General features: G+C 35.5%; 1 protein-coding gene across 7 annotated transcripts in view; it reads right to left on the bottom strand.

The window, feature by feature from the left end:
- WDR33 (WD repeat domain 33) overlaps positions 1-21,702 on the bottom strand; it is a 72,338-nt gene that overhangs the window by 26,421 nt on the left and 24,215 nt on the right. The window contains exon 8 of one of the 7 annotated variants that reach the window (XM_076341665.1): positions 4,236-4,631. The exons of 1 other annotated variant lie outside the window; for it this stretch is intronic. In XM_076341665.1, the coding sequence (XP_076197780.1) occupies positions 4,606-4,631 (26 nt within the window). In that variant the 3' untranslated portion in view covers positions 4,236-4,605. Of the gene's footprint in view, positions 1-4,235; positions 4,632-6,893; positions 9,302-14,411; positions 16,942-21,702 lie in introns of those variants that run through there. 5 more of the 7 variants (XM_076341667.1, XM_076341668.1, XM_076341664.1 and 2 more) reach the window with 5 other exon arrangements.

Below are 21,702 nucleotides of genomic sequence, written 5' to 3'. Positions count from 1 at the left end.
TGTTATATTCCATGTAATTACCAGTAATAGCATGTAGTGATCTGAATTCATTACATCTGTTGAAATTTGATGACAATGTCTTCTGTAAGGGTTTATAGCAAGGGGAAGAAATCCAGCTGGGTCCCAGTGTATGTGGGAACTGGGTCATGCAGGGTTCAGTCTTTAACTAATGGGACCCACATGTTAAACTTAAAGTGACTGTTTAAATTCTTCAGTGAATTGAAGGTAGAATACTGAGCAACTTCCAAAGCTGAAATGCATTGCTTTGAACAGAAACAAAAATTGCACAACTGAAAATGTCTGCTGTTTTAGATTTGTAGTGTCAGGTGGGTTGTTTTTTTTTTTTAAATCATTTGAGTATCTTCATCCTAGAGTCTACAAACTCTATAAAGACACCTTTCCTTTTAGACATATTTGCTTTTTCCTAACTCCTGAATTTAATTTTTGAGCGTTATCACTACCTACACCCAATCAGGTTATTTCCTGTATATGTTGTAAAACATATAGAGACAAAACAAGTTTCACAGCAGGTTGTGCAACAGCACAGTAATGGGACCAGCATCTGTAACATGCGAAGAACTGTTTAACATTCTCTTAGAACTGAGAAATACACAAAAATCAATTAAGTATGCATGTTTCACAATTTTGAATCATGACATAGTTACATCATATCTAGATTGATCACAGATAATTACCAACAGAAAGTTACTTTAGTATGTAAAAATTACAAAGTTTTCACTAATTTTGCTTAGTCAGTGTCCACATTTTCTAACTTACCACCACTTTTATGCACTTAAAAAAACCCCTATGTATAACATTAAGTGCATCTCTGTCACAGAGTTTGCCTATGTGACGATGCTTTAAAATGCAGCATAATGCTTAGTGCAATACAGTAGTCATTACTTCTAATTAAGAAATCATTATTAATCTTAAACAGAAAGCCATCAGGAGCCTCAGAGCTAGCTCAAGAGAAATGACAGGAAAAATAGGGCAGAAAGTGTAAAAGGGGAAGATACACCACATTAAAACTGTCCAACACCTTCTTATTCAACATATATATATGCTAGTGCTTGGCAGTAATGGCAGCTGAATTCAAGGACAAAGGCAGGTTTTCATCACAGAGTTAAATTATTTAAGAAAAGCAGACCGGATTCTACTTTGCACTTAGGCACAGTTATCTATTAAAATTCTCATGGCATATTACTTATAATTCCTTTGCAGGTATTCATCAGAGAATTAAGAGGGCTTTTTTTTTAAATTGCAAGAGGTAGAACAACATCCTTTTTTTTTTTTTGCTGGTTACATTATCTGTAAAGTAGCTGGGACTAGATGTTCTTTTCTGTTCAAAAATTACCCAGCCTACTTTGAAAGCAGCAACACACTTGCTTTTCATTGACAGAAAATATTTATTTACAAAGGTATTTACATTTAATGATATTAAAAATAAATGTTGTACAAGAAACATTAAAAATGAACAGCAATTGTAAGAAAAATTCTCATGCTTCATAACAAAAACAGCTGACAGGAGCCGAAAAAATACTCCCTCAGAGAGAAGCTGTCCCACAGTTTTCTACTGCTTGTTTTCTGGCACCTCCTTTTCAAGTATCTGGTACTAGTCCCTGGATCTGAAAGAGCTTGCACTGCCTCTAATGAGTGTTTACTGTCTTAAGCCATCAGACAAGACTGATCTTTAGTCTAATGCGGCATAGCAATTACTACATAATGCCATATAGAAAAGGGGAGAGTATAGCTGTGTCCAGGAATAGAACAACTGGTGGTCCTTCAAGGGAAGAAAAAGTTGAACTTGAAAGATGAGAAATTCAATGATTTTGTCAATCATTAGTCTGCAGTTCCCATAGATTTGTGGCTTTATATCTGGGTACAGAATCAGTTTGCTGGGCAGCATGTTTTTTTGTAAAAACAAAAAATATCCCTGAAAAGTGCGAGCTTTCACATTAAAATGTTCCCAGTCACGTCCTCCAAACATGAACTAAACAAGTGTTTTGGAGTCTGCTCATAGCCTGTACCATCAACTTTAAAAAAAAAAAAAAGATGAATCTGATTAGAATGTCAAATAATTTGAAGCCTCACAATGATGGTTTATCTCAAACATAACTATTTAACTACTGGTCAGTCAGAACATACACTTATTTTATGAATCAAGAACGAAGTGGGGCATGTGTTAAAAACTGGTGCCTGAAGCTCAGCTTCTAGTTAAGTGATGTAATTTTAAGACGCACTGATCCTAGAGTAGCTTCAGTGATGTTTTTTAAACACATACTTAAGAAACTAGTTTTATTCACTAATTATTGAAAACGTTGACTGGTGTGTTCACTTGCTGCCATCAAGGTGTCAAAATCCCCAGCCTTTCTACCTGCAGACCTTTGTCAAGCCTTTGCCTGTTACACCTGTGTGAAACACCACTAAGCAAAGCCAAAGTTTGATATTTTTACTGAATACTACAATAAGTAATGGAAAGAAGGAATGTCAAAACCACAGTATTGATTTAGACATATTTTTAAATTAACCTGAAGCTAATAAAGAAACTTTGGTGCATCCTAAAATTCAGCATGGCAATTTCGTGAAAGGCAGGAAGAGGAAGGAAATCAGGGGACACACTGCAGAACTGAGTACCAGCTTGCCTCAAGCTCTGTGCTCTGATCATAATTTCAGTCAAGGTTGTAAGCGGTCGAGTTGGAATACTTAGTTCCCAACTCAGGGAAGAGAACAAATACTTCCAGAAAAGCTAAGAGTAACCATCATTAATCATTTTGAGCACTTATTTCCTTTAACATCCTGATGGATGTTCATTAAAGTTCTGCTGGCGACTATGGCTGTTGCAAGAGAAAAGCATAGTCCAAATGTCTAGTTTAGAGGTTAATCCAAGTTTCAAACCACTGTCTGGCCACATGAGCAGATATCACTCTCAGCAACCTGCTAAAACCTAAGAAAAAAATTGTGGATCCCTTCAAAAGTAGTAACAAGAAGTCTTTTATATAACTTGATATACCCTTACCCCCAAGTGAACCCAGAATCTTTTAATAAAAACACCCAACACAGAAGGCCTACCAAGATCTTTCAGTCAACTTGATCTTCCTTCATTGGAAGAACAGGTTTCAGTGTGTTTTTATGGTTAAGACTACAGGGCAGGATCTTACTTTCTTGCATCCCATTGAGAGGTACGCTCAACTCTCTTCTCCACCAGACAAATTACTTTTAAAGACAGACATGTTCATCTGGCTAGTCACAGAAAAACAACACTTTGTCCAGCCAGCTTCTCACTTTAAGGGATAGTAAGTTTGCAGGAAAACTGTTTTCCTTCTTGCCAACCAAAAAAGCCATGTAAGCTACTTTTGATAGCCAGTTTACCAATACAGAACATCCATAAGTATGAGCCCATTATCATTTTAAGCAAAAAAATAATGAGTTTAAGTACACAGAAGTTAGAAAAGCTATTTTCTTCGGTTCTAGGGCAAATACTGCATGAGCACCTGCTCTCAGTAATAAGTGAACAGCAGTTGGCCCAGGGGTGGGGCAGGGGGACAACAGAGAGACTATCAAACTTTGTATAGACTCTAGGAAAAGATTTGTGTCAGTCAATAATCAAGACAATTAGCAAGTACAAGAGATCCAAGAAGGGATATGCAGATAGAGGCCATTTAACTTGCTCTTTGCATTTTACAATACCACCAAGATTGAGCAAACTAGGAAGCAGCGGGTCTACTCAAGCAAACTGCTGGTAGAGAGCAGAGCACATAATATTGGCCTAATCTACAAAGCACTACTCTTTCTATACAGAGGTGAAGCTGAACAGACAGGAGAATTTTAATCTCAAGCACAAAGGACCAATTTTCAAGCAACTGAAATATGAAAGGGCTGTAAATTATGAGGACAGAAACACACACAATGAACAGAGTACCATGAACTAAAACAGAAAAAAAACCCAGCATGTAATATCATACGGTGACTTACGAACATGTCTAATCTAGTGGTGATCTCAGGGCTAATGAGAAGAAACACAGCAAAACTAAAAAAAAAAATTCAGTGCAAAAATGTAATTAAAATGCAGGAGCAAAACAATGATTTGAATAGTGTTACAGAAACATAATAGAGATAATACCTTCCATTGAAATTTCAATCAAGCAGCAAAGAAAAGATGAGCTCAGGCGAGCAACAGAAACAAGGAATGTTTTATCACAGTCTTACTTCAAATTTCTGCACCATCAGTGCTCTTATTTCCTCTTATTTTCCTGTGCTTTCCTGTATCACCACCACATCATCTGTGGACTCAGACCTCTTTCCTGCCACCTATTAATTTTGAAATTTAAGAAAATCTTTTCCTCTTTCTGATTTAAAGATAATACTGAAGTCCCTATTAAAGTAGAAGAAGCCAAATACTTTTTAGTTCTGTTTCAATTCTAAAAATAGGTCCCTATTAAGCAACTGTTTTGTAGAGTGTGGCTGTATAAATATCTATGAAGCTCTCTAAAATACCATGCATCCCCATATATCATTTTAAATTCCACAAGCACACAAATGGATCAAATAGTAAGGCTCTTCACACGTGATGAACAGAGACACAGGGAAAAAGATGGTGTTGAAAACTTACCAGGGATTTTGTGCGATAAAACCTAACAAAGAAAGGGAGAGATGTCAACAGGAAGAAATGGGATAAAACAATCCAGAGTACTTAAATAACTCAGATATATCAAAACCAGGGGAAAAAACATGGACAACATGCAAAAGACAACAGACATGGTTATGAGAAGAAGAAAGGCAAAAGGGCCCGTCACCAGTTTAAGTGGGGTTCCAAATGAGAAGTGCTGGTAACAATTGGTGGAAAATGCTGTTCTCAGATTCATCTACTAACGTCACAAGTAGATGTGAACAAAACAAGTGGTATTTGATTTAAAGTGCAGGGAAAAAAAATACTGTTTCTTCTTCATGTAAAAAAATAGCTGTGAAACAGGTTTCCTATGACAACGTATTAAGGGACTGCTCTTTCAAGACCAGAATAGAGGGTACAATAATTAAACAGACCACACCATATTACGGATAGATTGAATACTTCTTTGAACCCTGTGCTTCTTGAAATGACTACCAGTTAGATTTTTTCACTGCTGACTTCAAAGGAGTAAAAAAAAAAAAATCAGACAAGATACAAATACTGTACTGGCATTTAAGTGTGGTGTTTCCCTCTGTGATGCAGTCTATGACTGAATTTGTATTTGAATCTACAGGTACATGCACTCAGTAGCATGTTACAAATTTCCAAAATAAGCATAAAGGAACGATGCGGAGATTTGCATGAAAGTATCCTAAGAGCATACTGCAATTGTAAATGCAGTGTATGTTCTCATGAATTAAGCAGAACTTTAATGGAAAAGAATGTTATTAGAACAGGAAAATTTTCTCCCTAGAAGAAGAAAAATATCCAATTCAAATGCCACATCTACACTTGGAGCAAATAACTCCTGGATGTTATTGCATACCCCTCCATGTTAGCACCAGAAACTGTCTAATATTTCAAAATGAAAATTTTCCAATTATAGGATAGACAGAAACTTTGTCAAAAACCTTACACTCCCAAGGAAAAAAAGTTAGTCTGAAATACTTTTTGAACTCTACAATAAAGTTTTAAAAAAGCTTTTAAAAAAAGTTTATACAAAATTCTAGAAAACACATAAAAAGCCAAATGACGTGGACAAAAGAATCCAAGACAGAGAATGTCCATCTATTTGTAAGTTCATGCACAGCAGAAAAAGAACAATTCAGACCATCTCCTCAGCAATGCTGAGAAAAAAGAAACTTTTACATTTTTCTGAAACAATGATCTTGCCTGCAGTATTTTAACTCAATCTTCTTTGTTACAAGACTAGCACAAAAGCAGTAATATTAATACTAGATATTTTAGTTATTACTATTCTGGAAATAAAAGTTGAAAATATAAACAAGTTATCTATGGGACTTTTTTTTCTGGGTTTTGGAGCATTTGTTATATGAAAAACACCACCACAAAAGATACCTGCTAAACTTCAATCATGCAAATCATCTGCAGCTGTGCAAAAAAAGTGGGCTCAAACCACCAGAAGAAAATGCCAACTAGATAATAAATTTAAAATAAAAGGCAAAAAGAGAACAAGTGTTTACTGGGCAGATGTGATTCAGAAAGCAGCTCTTTCCTAAGGAACCTTTAGACTTCTCTCAGTGCTTTCTGTAGCAACTTTTAAAGTTTTTAATCTTACACACACCAAAAGAAAGGAAATAAAAAATATCTTTACAGTCTCAGAAATGTACAAACCATCCACATAACAATGAACTGGGTCCATATATGAAACTACAGAGAGAGAAGATAGAAGCTAAAAAACAGTGCTTTGGGGAAAATGGCATACGTTTGCAAAATAACAGGAAAAACAAATAAGTTAGGCACATAAATAGTGAGGGGGAAAAAAGTCATCACCAGTAAAAGGTTGCTACCCTGACCTCTGAGTGGAATTGATCTGTGCTTTTCAAATAAAACACCTTTTACAGTGCTGTCTGTGCTGTGTAGAAATAGCTAAGCTGAGGAATGGAAAACTGCAGTATTTCTCTTCTAGGAAGTTGGACTTTAGAAATCTTTCGTAAAATAAAATTACTGATAAATTGAGACAGTGACTGTGGGGGAGTTAGTATAAGTCTCCTCTTCACTTGCACAGCTAAATCTCCATACATAGTCTCATTCAAATACTAACAGAAGCAGAGACCAAAAAAAGATGACTTTCATGAAAGAAGATGACATCATTTCTGTTTCAGAAAAGGCTATGTAAAAAGCATGCCATTGCTACTGAAGTAACCCACTGAGGAAACTGAAAAAACAAAAATACATTTGTTGGCAAAATGATGCAAGATAACAGTTCTGCCAAATTTACATTTTGATTTTTAATATTTTTGTTAATACAGCAACCCTGTATTGGGAAGCAAAGTGCATTTTTAACCTTAAAAAGTTAACAAAAAAAAAGGAAGCTTTAACAGGTATAATCCCATGTCAACAGTTTATTTTCAGTGCAAGTTAAAATACAGTTATTGCTTTAGTACACAGAACACACCTTCATTAGACTAGTCTCTATTTTTGGAATACATATTCCCTTGTGAATTATCTGCTGCTAGAAGATGCAGTTGTTACAAGCGCCAAGGTGTCATGAACATGATCAACTGCGACACAAGCACTACATTGGAGAAAAAGGTACAGCAGGCTGAGAATCACCTGGCTTTAAGAATAACAGATTCTTCATCTTTTGGAGACTGGGCATTAATCATTTGTACTCCATCAGCAGCATCCTAACCTCCTCAAGACGGCACATCAATGAGGCTGGTTGTGCCTTTGTATCAATGCATCTTTCACAGAAAAGAAAACACTAGGGGTTTTAAGTTCTTTTTACATGACATCTACAGTGAGATGCAGTATGCATGACAGATACATTCTATGGCAAAATAAGCAGCAAAACCCATTATTCCTGCTATCACGTACAAACAAGTAAACTTTTACAAAAGCTATAGTAGTTTTTAAATAAAAGCCTGATTCATCTATCACAGAATTTTATGAATAGTCTTTTCTGCTACTGGGTGACTGAAGAGAAACTTTTTTTTTGTGAGGGACAGATTTTCAGGAAGATTAGTGCAATTTACCACCTTTCACTACCAGATAATTTATTCAGTCCGATTGGAACTAGAATTATCACACAACATCTGGTCATTAGAAAATGTTACCTAAATCAGCAGGGTTACCGGTTGCTACCACGCAGATGTCCAATTCACAGTAACTGGCATCAAAGAGCCATGCACTGTAGCAACTGAAAAATTAATTCACTTTTCACTCCTAAGCTCGAGTCCTCCTTTCTGTGCAAGGATGGCAAAGAGTAGACACATCAGGAAAAATATTCTGATACTCTTCATGTCTAGTAAATGCAACATTAACTTTTAAGATTTTTAATATGGCACTTCAAATTAAAAGTCAAATTAAATTCTAATTAAAATTCCCCAAATTGTTCATTTTCAAATATCACTACTAAACTATGTTTGTTAGATACTCGTGATAATTGCTGCTTTAACAAATCCTTCTAAGTATTTTTCAGGAAAACCTGTCTCATGCCTATTCTTTACTTGCATTTTGACATCTTGAAAAAAGTTAAAAAAAACTTATTCAAATGCCAACATTCTATTTGAAGAAAAGTTACTAATTTGGTCAATAAAATATTTTGCAATGGGTTAAAAGTAACTTCTGGTATTTCTAGTAAATAATTTCTGTGGAATAAAATACCATTATTTAGAACCTTCTTTGAATTTCAGTAAGTGCTAGGGCTTGCTACATGTTGCAGTGATGATACCTGATGGGACAGAGTTCTGCAGAAACTAACGCAACTTCAACCGTTGTGCACAACACAGACTTAATTGCCAGTATTTCCATCCAGACTTACTAGGAACAGACATCCTCATGGTGAAATTGTAGACTGAAACATACACAGTAAGTGCTCTTAAGGAGAAAGACTGTATATTCCTTGAAGAATTCCATGACGCAGGGAAAAGAAAATCGCAAAGTGGAAGAGAAGCACGCAGCATGTGAAGAAGCTTTTGAGCAAGCAGGATGTTTTTTTCAGACAGGAAGCAGCAGTTACATGTCTACAAAAGTGGCCATCAGGATTGCACCTGCTATTTAAAGCCTCCACCATTCCAGTTTTATAATGTGAACACAGAAATTCTAAAGTTTAATCTAGCATTAAAATTTCTGATTGCATTTTTGTAAAAGCCCTGTTTGAAATTGTCAGCAAATGCAATACATACTACAGAAATGACAAATCTAACATGCTTATGTAGGTGATTGGAATGATCATTTTTTTCTCCATTCCTTTGGAAGCAAAGGATATTCCTGATAAGCTGGAAATAGTGTGAAAGAGAACCTACCTTTGCCCAACGATCTCCAGAATACTACTGCAGAGTACAAATCAATTTAATGTAATAAAAGAATTGTCTGAGTGAATTTAGCTTTTTACATTCCTAGTCTTAATACCATATGCTTACTTGTAAGTCTCTGGAGAACAGGGACTTCCAAAAGAACAGTGATCCACAGAAATCCATATTCATCAACATTATCAATATTCCTAATCACTAGATTTATCAAACTAGCCAAGAGAATAATGATTTTGAGAATATATGTACCACCAAAGAGAAAACACCTTATACATTCATTTTAAGTAGGTGGAGTTCCTGCTAGGGAAGCAACAGAGAGTCGTTGCTGTTTGAGGATTTTAAGAGCATAAAGCAAGATCTGTAGGGAAAAGACATCGTATTATCCAACTATATTAGCTGACCTAAAATAAGCAAGTTTGTGTCCTTAACACAGGTTGGTGTAGCTTTTAAAAAAAACCAAAACAAAAAACAACCCTTTTTTCTAACTATTATAAGTTGGTCTAATTAAAAACATTATTTCTGCCCACAAATTATGCATGGATAAGAAAGAGCAGAAGGCAGATGTAAAGAAAAGGCAGGATTCTTCTTGGCCAGGCACAAACAGCAAGCAGTAACACACTGCACCATATCAAGCTGCAGACCTAGTCAACCTTTAGAAAATAGAGACATCTTGCTAAAAATTTTTAGATCTTATAATTATGCTATATACAAGTATGCTTGATAGCTGTCCGGATAGTATTTTCCATGTGCAACTGTTCCTTTCTACTGATTAAGTACAATTCAGAAGGGGGAGTTTTGTCTACAGATTTTGGAACGTGGTGTTATTCCTTTCTGAACTCATCTATAGTAGAAACACCAGAACAAATCTGGCTTGGACTTTTCAAGTGCTTGAAAAGCAGCACGTTTCAAGACAAAACAACTTCTAATTTTCTTTTTAAGATAATTGCAGTCTCAAAATTGTATTTAATATTGTGCAGTCTTCTGTTAATATGCTTAAACTTGAAAATTAATTATGTAATTTCTTTTTAGACATAAAGGTCAGTCAAAACGAGGGATAGGTGTGGACATGAACCCTGAAATACACTATGTAGACCAGCTTTAGCTTGAAAGAAAAAAAAAAATCTCTAACACCCATTTCATCTAGACATAAAGGCTGATGTTTGCAAACACACCAGGTCTACTTATGGCTCCTTTGGAGAACTTCAAAACATGATCTAAAGAAATGCACCTTCAAGAACAGTAATGACAAAGCAGATGGACAAACCTAGGCTGCATCAGTTTAGGCAGTGAAGCGGCTACCTAAATTACTTTCTTTTAAAGCAAACATTTTCAATGTATTTTAACTGTGCACGTGCTTTAGAGCTTTGCAACACTGCCTGCACAATCTATTTCAGGACTGCATAATTTTGAAATAAACAAGAAAGCAGCAAACGAATATTAAGTCCATAAAACATTCCAGTTGGCACCATTATAAAGGCTGAATACTTAACAGAGACTGACTGAAATTACATATGCATATAACGATTGCATATATATGTATATCTATATATCTGTAGATATCTTTTTACCTCACTGTTATTACATAATCAGAAGAAGCTTCAAAGATGCTGACAGCATGCTACCACATCTTCCATCTTAGTTACAACAAATTTTCATTGCTTGTAGGAGGACTCTAAGCAATACTTAAACTTCAGTAATGATTAAGTTGAACAAACTATTAATCACTATGGAATGACCAAACATTTATCATCTCTGGAAAAAATTCCACTAAACATTAAGAAATCTTTCCAATCCAAATAGATAGCATGTATTTCCTCAGGCATGTTAAAAGCTGGAAGAAAACTAAAAAAGTAATGAATTTTTGATACAGTCTTTTGAAGGTCAGTTCCTTATGTCATACCTGCTGGTGTACAGCTGAAGGTAACTAAAAATTAAATCACTAAGATTTTTTGTTCCTTTGTTTCCCCTTTGGCAAAACAGGGGAATTAGTATCATAAGATCACAGGATAAGTCAGGTTGGAAGGAACCTCAGAAGTCTCTTGTTTGACCTCCTGCTCAAAGCAATTGGGTCAGACCAGGTTGCTCATGGGTTTATCGTTTTATTTTGAAAACCTCCAAGGACAGAGACTGCACAATATCTAAAATTATGTAAAACTCTCACACTGTTCTACCGCACTAGTAAGAGAACAGCTAAAAAAAAAAAAACCACCTGAAAATGAGACCCTCCATCTCCCCAGTAAAAATGGCATTTCAATGTGTTTTCCACTGGATTACAGAAGGAGATAAACTAAAATATTTTCTTTTTTAGAACTTTTAACTTTACCATAATACTCATTTTTCTAGTGGCAACATACCTGGAACATCAAATGAGTTTGAACTCAAACTTCCGGGGATTCCCATTAGACTTGCACTTAAGTGGGAAATTACTTACCTGTGAATACCATTTATCCATCAATTTGTGCTATGTCTCTCCAAATATTAAAGAATCATGAAAATTCTCTTTTCAAAGGAAAATGTTTTACATTTATCTGAAACTCTATGGACAAGTTTCTCCCACGGAAAGTTGGGGGGGGGGAGGGGGGGGGAATCAGCTCTTCATTGAATTGAAAGAAGATACTCAGATTTTTTTAATCTTTAAGTGTACTAGTCATTTATAAAGCCAGGAAGAACCTCAACTTTTGATGAAAAATAGTTCTCAATGAGCATTAGGCCTTGTGTTAAGCAAGGAAGAATGCTGAAGTCTTGCTATGCAAATTATCAATCTGAGGACAGTAAATACTTGTCAGAGCTACTCCCTCCTTCAATCTTAACACACACAGAAAAATAAAGCAGAACAGGATCATCTTGGACAAGAGAGAAGAGTCAGCTATAAAGAGAGGTTCAAATGTAGAAGTATTGTGTAAGTATTTAGACTTGATTTTCCCTAACGTATAATAATAGTAATAATAGACTGGATCCTGAGCTACATTTTTTCATCAATTCATCCTGCTCTCTGAGGGCTAGAATAGCTACAGTTAAGTTCTGAGTTTATCAGGTTTTATAACTCTTTTTAGAGGAAGGTTTTTTAAAGTGATGGAAGTTTAAAAAGTAAGATTTTAACGTAACATTTAAAATATTTTCATGCTCCATTATTCTAAATAAAAAGGCAAAGAAAAAAAGCTGTTGCACATATGGTAGAAAATACGCATCTGCCAGCACACACCAGAAAGCTGGGTTTGCTTTTTACTAGAAGATAATGTTTTTCCCACTTTTAAGCAGCCAAGGGAGCACATTCCTCAGCTTTTTTGAATGGAAATTTTAAGTTTACTCTCTGAGATCTTGGGCACTTGGTAGAAGCACCTATTCCAGTCCTGTTACAGTTAACTTACAGTTTCTCAGGTCAGGCTCAAATTTAAACAGCCATGATAAGTTCCCTTTAAAAGCTTATTTTGGTGAGCAAAAAGGTACACACACAATTTCTATGAATGGTCAAAACCAGTTAAAGATAACTTTCTGTCTTCAAAGGCAATATATGCAAGATACTTGCAGTCCTTACCTTGTCTACACCAGAAAATTATACTGAAGTGATGCAACCACTTCTTTATGTGGCTGTAGTTGTATCTGGAATAGCTCTACCTAACTATCTTTCTTTATGGGAGCAAAATCAATTTATACACAGTATGATCAATATTAAGAAAATATTGCGTTTAAAAAAAAAAGATACATAACTAAGCCACGCTTTAAATTGAACACAAGCCAGAACTTGACGGATTGTGTAATGTATCAAAATAATGTCTTGCAGAACTAGAAATATCAGATGCTTCCACTGAGTTAATAATTACAAATAGTAATCCAAACTGTCTGAGATGGAAGAAATGTTAAACTTTGTCTGTGAAACTTTTTATAAGATAAAAATATGTTGAAAAGTTGTAGTTTTCTCCTATATAGCTGTACTTCTGATGCTTACAGCTGTGCTTCTTTGAAGCCAAGACATTTAAAAGCCCTATCATTTAATTAAAAAAAAGTAAAAATCCTTTCCTCTATAAAATGAATTTATAAAACTTCCAAGACACATGCTTTACCTGCAATACACACATATACTTTCAACAGTAAAAATCAAAACGTCTTCCCTTGAAAAGTGTTTTGTTTTCAACAAAAAGCCTTTATCTGTAAATAGCAAAATTAAATGACAGTTTGTATTTTCACTGTGAAATAAATTTCAGTCACTTGGAAAGTTCTGGCACTGTACTTTGAAAACTAATGTTTATTACATGTTTGCATGTTGAATCTAATCAACAACTTTTTGCAGAAGCATGCAGCGCGTACGTGCCTCAATTCTCAACTGAAGCAATACAGAGCTAGCCTGCGGTCTGAAGTGCAACTATTAGATATTTCAGTTTTAGAGCTGTTAAATCGACAAAACTTTAAAAAAGAAAAAAAAATCCACACTACTTCTTAGGGACTAATAAAAGCCATAAAGGAATTTTAATCAACTGGTAGAGACAGCTTTTTCCTAGTTACAGTAGGAATGATGGTATCATTCACTCACTAAAATAGCACTCCATACTCATCTTCCGAATTAATACAGAATGTGTTCCTAACGCTACTCAAACTCATCAACTTGAGTCTCTGAGACTCATGACATAGAACATAAATTTTAAAAGAGATTAGGGGGAAAAAATATGTGTGTATATGGGTACTATTCTTACACGTGTCCACACACACACACTATAGTATATATACACAAACTCTTGGTACATTATATACTGTCCGCTTGTGTCCAAGTGTGTCATTCAGCCATAAAAACCCAGCCTCTTCTCTGGCTGCTCCAGCAACTGAGTTTGTCCTGATTTATCCCCACAATGCCAGGAGCATAACTTCTGTTAGTTTCCACCACCTCATTCTCATCTCCTTACTCACACTGCCACTATCTTTTGTCAAACATTACACCAGCTGTTGTTTTATTAAGTTTTTTCACGCTGACACAGCCTCCACACTTTCCTTCTATTTGCCATCCTTCTCATTTCCAGCCACATTTCACCCAGTTTTTTTCAGGATTATTTATCCCTTTCTCCTGGTCTGCTACACAATCCCCATTTCAGCACATTCCCCAGTTTCTCTTTTGACTCTGTGTCTTCCTACAAACACAACGTGTGATGAGCAGGACTAGCTTTCTCATGAGAATGTAAGGCCAGGCAGGTAAGGAACAGAGAAAAAAATACCACCGTATTTGAGCTTGCAAATAATTTCCCTATCTCCGCATCTCCCAGTGCCTGGCTGTCCATCTTAAGTATGAGAACTGCAATGTTATTCACATGATAAAACTTGAAGCAAAGTGTCTCGCTACTAAAGCCAGAATATCACTCAGAGCTAAATGTACTATAATAGGAAATAACTTGAGTATGCAGAATTGAAGTGATGCAAAAGAAAATATCAAATGCTTTGCAAAGTCTATGCTTACCTAGGTGCACAGAAGCTTTTAGTACAGTAACTACAGGATATGAAAAAAGAAAAACAAAAAGAAAAAAGCGGTCCGTTTAATCCACACACAAAAGAGAAGTGGAGTAAAGAAGCCTGCAAGGAAAGTTTCTACGGACTGACATGGATTATTTTCACCAGGAAGTTGTGGGTTTTGTTTTGTGAAGACTTCTACCATTTATTCTGAAATAGCATATTTCTGTAGTTACGCTCTAGTAGGAAATGGTATGTCAGATGAAAGATTCCATTAAAAAAAAAAATAAATGAAGTGCCCAATTCTGAGTATTTATCCGCATAAGATTTTATCAGAGGAGTTACTAACATAGCTTGCATAAGACTAACTCCAGATGATTTTGTTTCTGTTGAGAACCTTTAATATGACAGAAACTGGTGAGTAGATACCAGGAAGCCACCATCCTTAACGCATACAACCTCCATCCTTTTCAACAATTACACTTGCGCTGAGAAAGGAAGAGTGGTTATCATCTTAGCATCAGTATTTAAATGCCTCTGTACTTTGGGATTTTTTTCATTAGTGTCAACGTAATCCGCTTAAAATAGTGTTTTTCTTTCTCAACAATGATGAGCAGGGCTTGAGGACAAAGCTCACTGCTGCATCAGTAGGTGAAATCCTGACCACTGTGCAGAGTATTGTGCCATATTATGTTTATTTCTGTATGTAGTCACAACAGATGACAGTAAAGTTCTCAGCACTAAAATATTTATACTAACAAACCATAAAAAAGGTTTCACCCAGTTTAGTATTTATCTACCTCTTGCAATTATCAAATACACAAAAGGAAGCAGATGCAAGAAATCTTAATGACACAATCATAAAACTTCTTAAGGAAGTATCGTGTATTTCAGCAGCACTAAGTGTCGGCTGTCCTGTGAAACACTAGGGTTTCTCAACAGTCCTCCAAGCTTAACAAAATATATTTATTATAAGTATTAGCCTTTTTAGTGTAAAGTTTGCCCTTGGACTCAACATGAGAGATTATGTAACTTTCAGCTTCAGGATAATTTTCAGGGAGGAAGAGAGATTTCAAAATTGAATCTGAAATAATCTCATTCTTGCACAGAGCTTCTTCATTCTTGTCTCATGAAAAGTGTTGACAGAAGTGTCCGGTATAACTTTTTTAATAGCATCGTGCTGTGGCTCATCTCTCATGATGTCTTTCATTCATTCTTTAAGAATTCTATATATTCTTAGTTATTAACTTTTCAGGATTTTTAAAACACTAGATTCTAGATGAGAATCAGAACTCTTAAGACTTAGTATGTCATACTTCAATGTTACTCAGAACTGAACTGCAATATAAACCAAATACTTTTAGGCATATCAGACACAACCAGCTCCAAGAGCAATCTTCAATACCCTCTAATTCTCCTGGCATTGTTTTAGGGAGCAAAGCAAAGGCATCATGACGCTACCTCCTAATCACCACCTTTTAATCACAGAAACCAAGGATCTCAAGTATAGTTGATCAAAATAAAATTTTTCTCCAATCCAGAACACTTTACAGAAGAAAACTGATATTAGTCAACATAGCAGGAAGTTTCTTTCTCAACTCTCAGATGGATTTTTACATTTAACACAATTAGAATTGGATATTTTAACAAGTCTACCTCTAATAAAGTTTCCTATACAGAGAAAACCAAGATGCTGTAACCTTGAAAGTCACATTCAGGAATAAAACTGCGTTGCTAGATGACACCTGAACATTAGTAGCCTCAAGCAAGAAAAGACTCGATTCTTCCCATCTAGCATAGGTTATACCCACCACCCTAGCAAGCAGCAATGACTGAGGTTACCTATGAATTCAGGAACGTGTATATGTATTCACACTCCAAGTCCTTGGTGTTACTTAACTCTGGAAAAAGTGTAGAGAAAGATACTAGGAAAATATATTTTGCATGATAACTTCCATTTACGAAGCCAGAAATTGTATACAGTATTTCTAACTCAATCTCATAAAGGCAACAGAGAGGTTTCCTAATGAGATGAAGTGAATGAGACTGTGTAAAGAGCATCAGGGCTGGCGCAACACATACAGCGGAACAAAAGGGCTCCTGCATCACCAATTGTGCAAGTGATTTGAACTGTTCGTGAAGAAAAAAAAACCCTCACAGATTCACTATTAACATCCCAGTGAGCAAGTTCCCTAACATTTCTTGTGTCTAAAACACATGAAAAGTTTGATGCACAGCCAGTCAGAGTGCAACTGTACCTCAAAAGACTTAGCTGCAATTTATCCCTCTCCCTCATCCCAAACTTTGCTTTGGCAATGAGGTTTCACAAAGATCAGAGACCTGCAACGTAAGCTGCCATACTTAAAATCCACCAACAAAGGTATTTAGCTGATTTAATACTAGCATTTCAAAACAGCTCAATCTTTTTTAAGTTCAAAAATTCAAGGACTTGCCTTCTCTAGATTGATATGGTTGGTGCCAATATCAGCCAGGTCTCATCTCATCTTGGGCTTTTGTTCTGAGGAAAAATCCTTCTAATATTCATTCATGTAGGGATGCATCAGTAGACTAAAAGACATATCAGATATACCTGAAATCCTAACAGCACAAAGAAGCAAGCCCCCACAAACACCTGAAGATTTAAACACTACGTCTCCTTACAAGAAACACAGTATCAACATATATGCATTTCTTTAATTTTCTGGGTTTTCCCCTCCCTCCTGAGACAAGGAAAACAACAGAAAAACCTCACATAAAGGGAAGAAAGATGGAAACAGCAACATCAGGATTTTTTTTTTTCTTTTAAATTATCCAATGTAGAGTTCAACTACATTCCAGGAAAAGACAACAGTTTTAGAAGCTACATGCTTCAAAGGCTAAGAGCTAGCTACTAATGTATGTTTAAAAGTGAAGGACCAAACTGAAGATGTAGTTCTGGTTCCCAGGTTCCTTTTGACTACTGAACACATCATCTCTGAATTTAGATTACAGGATTTGCTATTTGACTGAGGAAGCAGATGTCAAAAACTTTGAAGAGATCCTTCACTTTCAGGCAGAAAGTGCAGAGTATACAAACCATACAATAGATATAAAAAACTAAAGACACTTCACAGTATTTTATTTGCTAATGAAGATCCAGAAACGGAGTAGAAGGAAGGAAGAAATAAAAAATTCTCCAGTTATTTCAGTATGACTAGCTGTGAAGACTCTTTTTCAGAACTTGTGAGCAGATGAAAATATGTTTACCATGATTGCTGTGACTTCTGCATGCATGTACACACATAATGTTATTTTGTAGGTGATGAGCTTTTGCACTGGTGTTATGCCTGAACAAGAAATTCCAGGCAGAACAAGGTTATAAAAGATAGGCAAAAGACTTTCCTTAGAGTAATTTCTTACTAGTATGTGATTTACATGTTGTTACAAATTGCAAATTTTAAATCCAGACAGAATATAAAGGAATCATGATTGCTTTTAATTGTTCAAGTTAGGATAAGAAAAATCTTTTGCCAAATCTACCATGTTGGCTGGAGGATCATTTAGTGTATTACTCTATTTTACAGCCATAAAATAGAAAAACAACTTATCTACAGAATATCTTAGCAAATTCTGGGTTACCATCCTTCAGAGAGCTGGGTAGTCATCCTCCCCAAAAGACCTATTTAAGCCAGGCAACTTTTGAAATCCTGGGAACATATAGCTCATCTAGACTTCTGAATGAAAACCTTACAGTCCTCCCAAGCACACATTTCTACTGGATTTTGTGTGTGTGACTGTAAAAGGAAGGAGAACGAAGGACAGTGGAACTGACAACACTGAAATGTGTTTGTAGCCTCCTAACCCATGATTTCATGCTGGGAATAATTAAGGAATCGTGTTTACTAATGATCTACCTGAAATGTTCTCAGGGATACATTAGCACAGACCCAATACCCAAAGATTCACAGCCACCAGTCAAATCATTGATAACATTAATTTCTCAATAGAAATAAAGGGACATCAAGCTTTTACTGCATACATTTCTTTCCACTAGATGTAATTAGCATTATTAAAAGCCATCCGTGTGTATGTTCTCGTAGAAGTGGGGACTGTTTACATGAGTCCTGGCATTAACTTCACTGCAACTGTTTAGACTAAAGACCTGATAGTGTTTTGTTATAAATGCTATTATTGGAAATGCCTTTCAGGGTAACATTATTGACATGAAAACAACATATTGCTATACTATAGACTGTTTTCCGTGTCTTGTTATTTTAACAAAAAAATTTTTATTTTAACATCAGTTCAATTCCTACCAGTGTATTTTAGCAAGTGCACCAGACTGTACTTGTTATCATCATCAAGATGGTAACAGTACAGAAATTAACATAGGCAAAAACTACCAGTGCAGAATTAGGAGTATAACACCTTTACTTCAAGAGAAGAGACAGTAATTGGGCTGAGGGGAAGCAAGCAGGTAAGTGACTGTGACAATGCCGTTTCCCCCACCTTCAAGTTCTTCCAAGATAATTCACTTGAAGATTAATTACTTAAAGATGGTTCCCCAAGAAATGGAAGACTTTAATATTATTTATTTCTTTACAATATTAAAAAGGACCCTGATAAACTTGCACATGTTTCTAACAAAATGCCCAAACTCCACCTCCTATGACCTGGAAAGCCATGATGGTAGAAACAGCAAAGTAACATAAATTAGTGAAAAGCTGGGCAAAGTGACTCTGAGCCACATTAAAGAAAAAGATCCAGAACTTCTGGCATTATGTATGAAGAACAAAACAGGGTGTCCTGTTTATTTTCATTTTGACAAATTAAAAGGAAGCTGGACACAGTTATTTAGTGTTTCTCATGCAGCCCACATACTCATGGCTTTAACTACTGAAAAAAATTGTGTAGCCTACTGTAGACAGCCAAAAGAACTCCAGCAAAACCTTAAGAAGTAGTCCCATGTAATTTACCACTTCCAATTTGTTTTTCCAATCTTCTTTGGAAGGTAAGACTAGAATTGTTCAGTTTCAAGCAAAGTGAACCATTTCATCAAATAACAGAAATAAATTATATTAGTTCATTCCAGTGCAAACAAAAGCATCTGTAATTAAGTCTATAAAATTTTGTCCTTTCTATATCAGCAAAGCTTATCCCAGTACCTTTAATGCTCTTTATAGAATTGCTTTAAAAGCATTACTTAGTATTAAAGTCCTCAAGTCTGTTTTTTAAAATATGTTCCTTAATTTGTTACTGAAAAATCAGTAGGAATAATGATATATTGATATTGTATCCCTGTGAGTGATAATCTTTTTTATGAACACATCTGACTGTAAATTGATAGTTTCATTCAATTTTTATAATTCAGTGTGATAACCTGAAGAATACCTTAACACACTAAGTGAAGCTTTGGATCTAAACTATACTGTAGAATCCCTTCAATTTCACAGCACCAGAATTAACCAGAATAGCTGAAGCATGGTTTGTGAAAGTAGGAAATAAAAACCATTCCTTAGCATGGTATTTGATCTAAACACTTTTTGTATGTAATGAAATATATTTTTTAATGGAGTGCCACCAGAATTTTAATTTACAGATCACTAACTTTGGAATGGCAAGGGCATGAGTATTTATACATTTTGAAGGCTGTACTAAGCAAAGTTTTACAGGTCATACTCCTAAATATGTAAAAGCAGAATGCATGTGGAGAAGCAAAAAGCAAAAGACCAGTTTCCTAAAGCCATAAGCTCTAAACTCCAAATAACAAAATGAAAGCTTGTATTTTCCACCAAGAAAGCTACTTAAGTGTTACCCATACAGCTCTTTCAAATATGTCTTCTGATCATATTTAACAATAGTGCTAGGGACCAAAACCAAATGAAACTTGCATGTTTTGCAGAGACACCCTCCCACCCTCAACACTCAGGGTTTTGGGTATTGTTTTTGTTTTGTTGTGGGGGATTTTTTTGGTGGTGGTGTTTGGTTTTTTGTTGTTGTTTTGGGTTTTTTTTCTTATCTGACAGCAGAAATGAGGAATAATCTGCCCTGTCCAATTTTATCCAGAGATGTAAAGTTTTCAAAGTATTTCCAACTTACCTAAAAGATGAAGTGTATTGTGGGTACATCACATAAGTAGAAGCAAAGATATTCTTTATAGAGCTATTTTGCAAACTAAAAAGTGTATATTGAGATGTATAAACTATAAGAAGTTAAACCATAATTCTATTTGAGATATAGTCACAATCACAATGTTCAAGTACTCAAGGTAACAGAAGGAAGTGTAATGCAAGTTCTGTTCTTTATGGCCTAAATTAAATGCTTTACTCCTACTACTTTATATAGAACGTTAAAAGAATGTAGAAGAATTGGAGGGATTTTTATAATCTTGACAATTCTGCATGGAGGCAATCCCCATTTCCTCCACATGGTTTAAATGAGTAGTTAGTACAAACCTGGAGGAGGGCATAGAATGTGTTTAGTGCAGAATGATTTATTTTGTAAAGCATCAAGCGAAACAGTCCCAAATCTGTTTGGGTCCTTCCAGAATAACAGGTGTAAATGATATAGCCTAGAAATTTGCTTGCCAGCTCCTGCAAAGAACACATCTACGCATGTCTATGCACAGATTCTGTTAGAATATCATCATTGCAAGAATGCTGGAGCCCAATGTCTTTTCAAAGTAGTGGTGTTTAAAAGTAATGCATTAGTAAAATAAGAAGAGAGCTTAAGAGTCAAGAGAAACAGGGAGAGCTCTACTTCATAAATACATAATGCAGGTCCAAGTTGGAAGCACAATTTGAAAAAAGAGAAATCCTTAGTTTAAGAACGCATTGAACAAGCTCACACACCTAAAACTGAAATTCCATGTTTTTATTGCATACCTTCTTTGCAATTTATCTGCATGTCTACAACCCCCAATCTCATGGCAGTATTTAATAAATTTTTCTATTAAATTATGTACCTTTGACATCTTCTGCAAGAAAGGAATAGTTGTCAGAAGCTATTGTTATTGCTCAGTAAGATTGCAACAAGAGGAGAAAGCTCACCAAGGCCAGTGGAAAGGCACCAGAAGTTAGCATACACAGATGGTGGACAGAAAACTACTGAACTGAAGCTAGGATTATTTGCATGTGCTATGCATGATGTGATCAAAATTTACTTGTTTTCTCTACCTAAATGCTCTCCTCCTCTTAAGGACTGAGAAAAAGTAACTACCTTGCCTCTGAAGAAATCAGAATGGAAGGCACTCCCGTGAAAAGAATGGAATCCTCTGCATGAAGATGTCTCTTCTGAAGTAAAAGTGGTCACAAAGATTAAGCTTTGGAGAAAGATAAATGTATTCCTGAT

The sequence above is a fragment of the Aptenodytes patagonicus genome, chromosome 6 (assembly GCF_965638725.1).
Source record: "Aptenodytes patagonicus chromosome 6, bAptPat1.pri.cur, whole genome shotgun sequence".
Lineage (NCBI taxonomy): Eukaryota > Metazoa > Chordata > Aves > Sphenisciformes > Spheniscidae > Aptenodytes > Aptenodytes patagonicus.
Note: the sequence above shows the minus strand (reverse complement) of the source record. Positions and strands in the feature narration are given on the sequence as shown.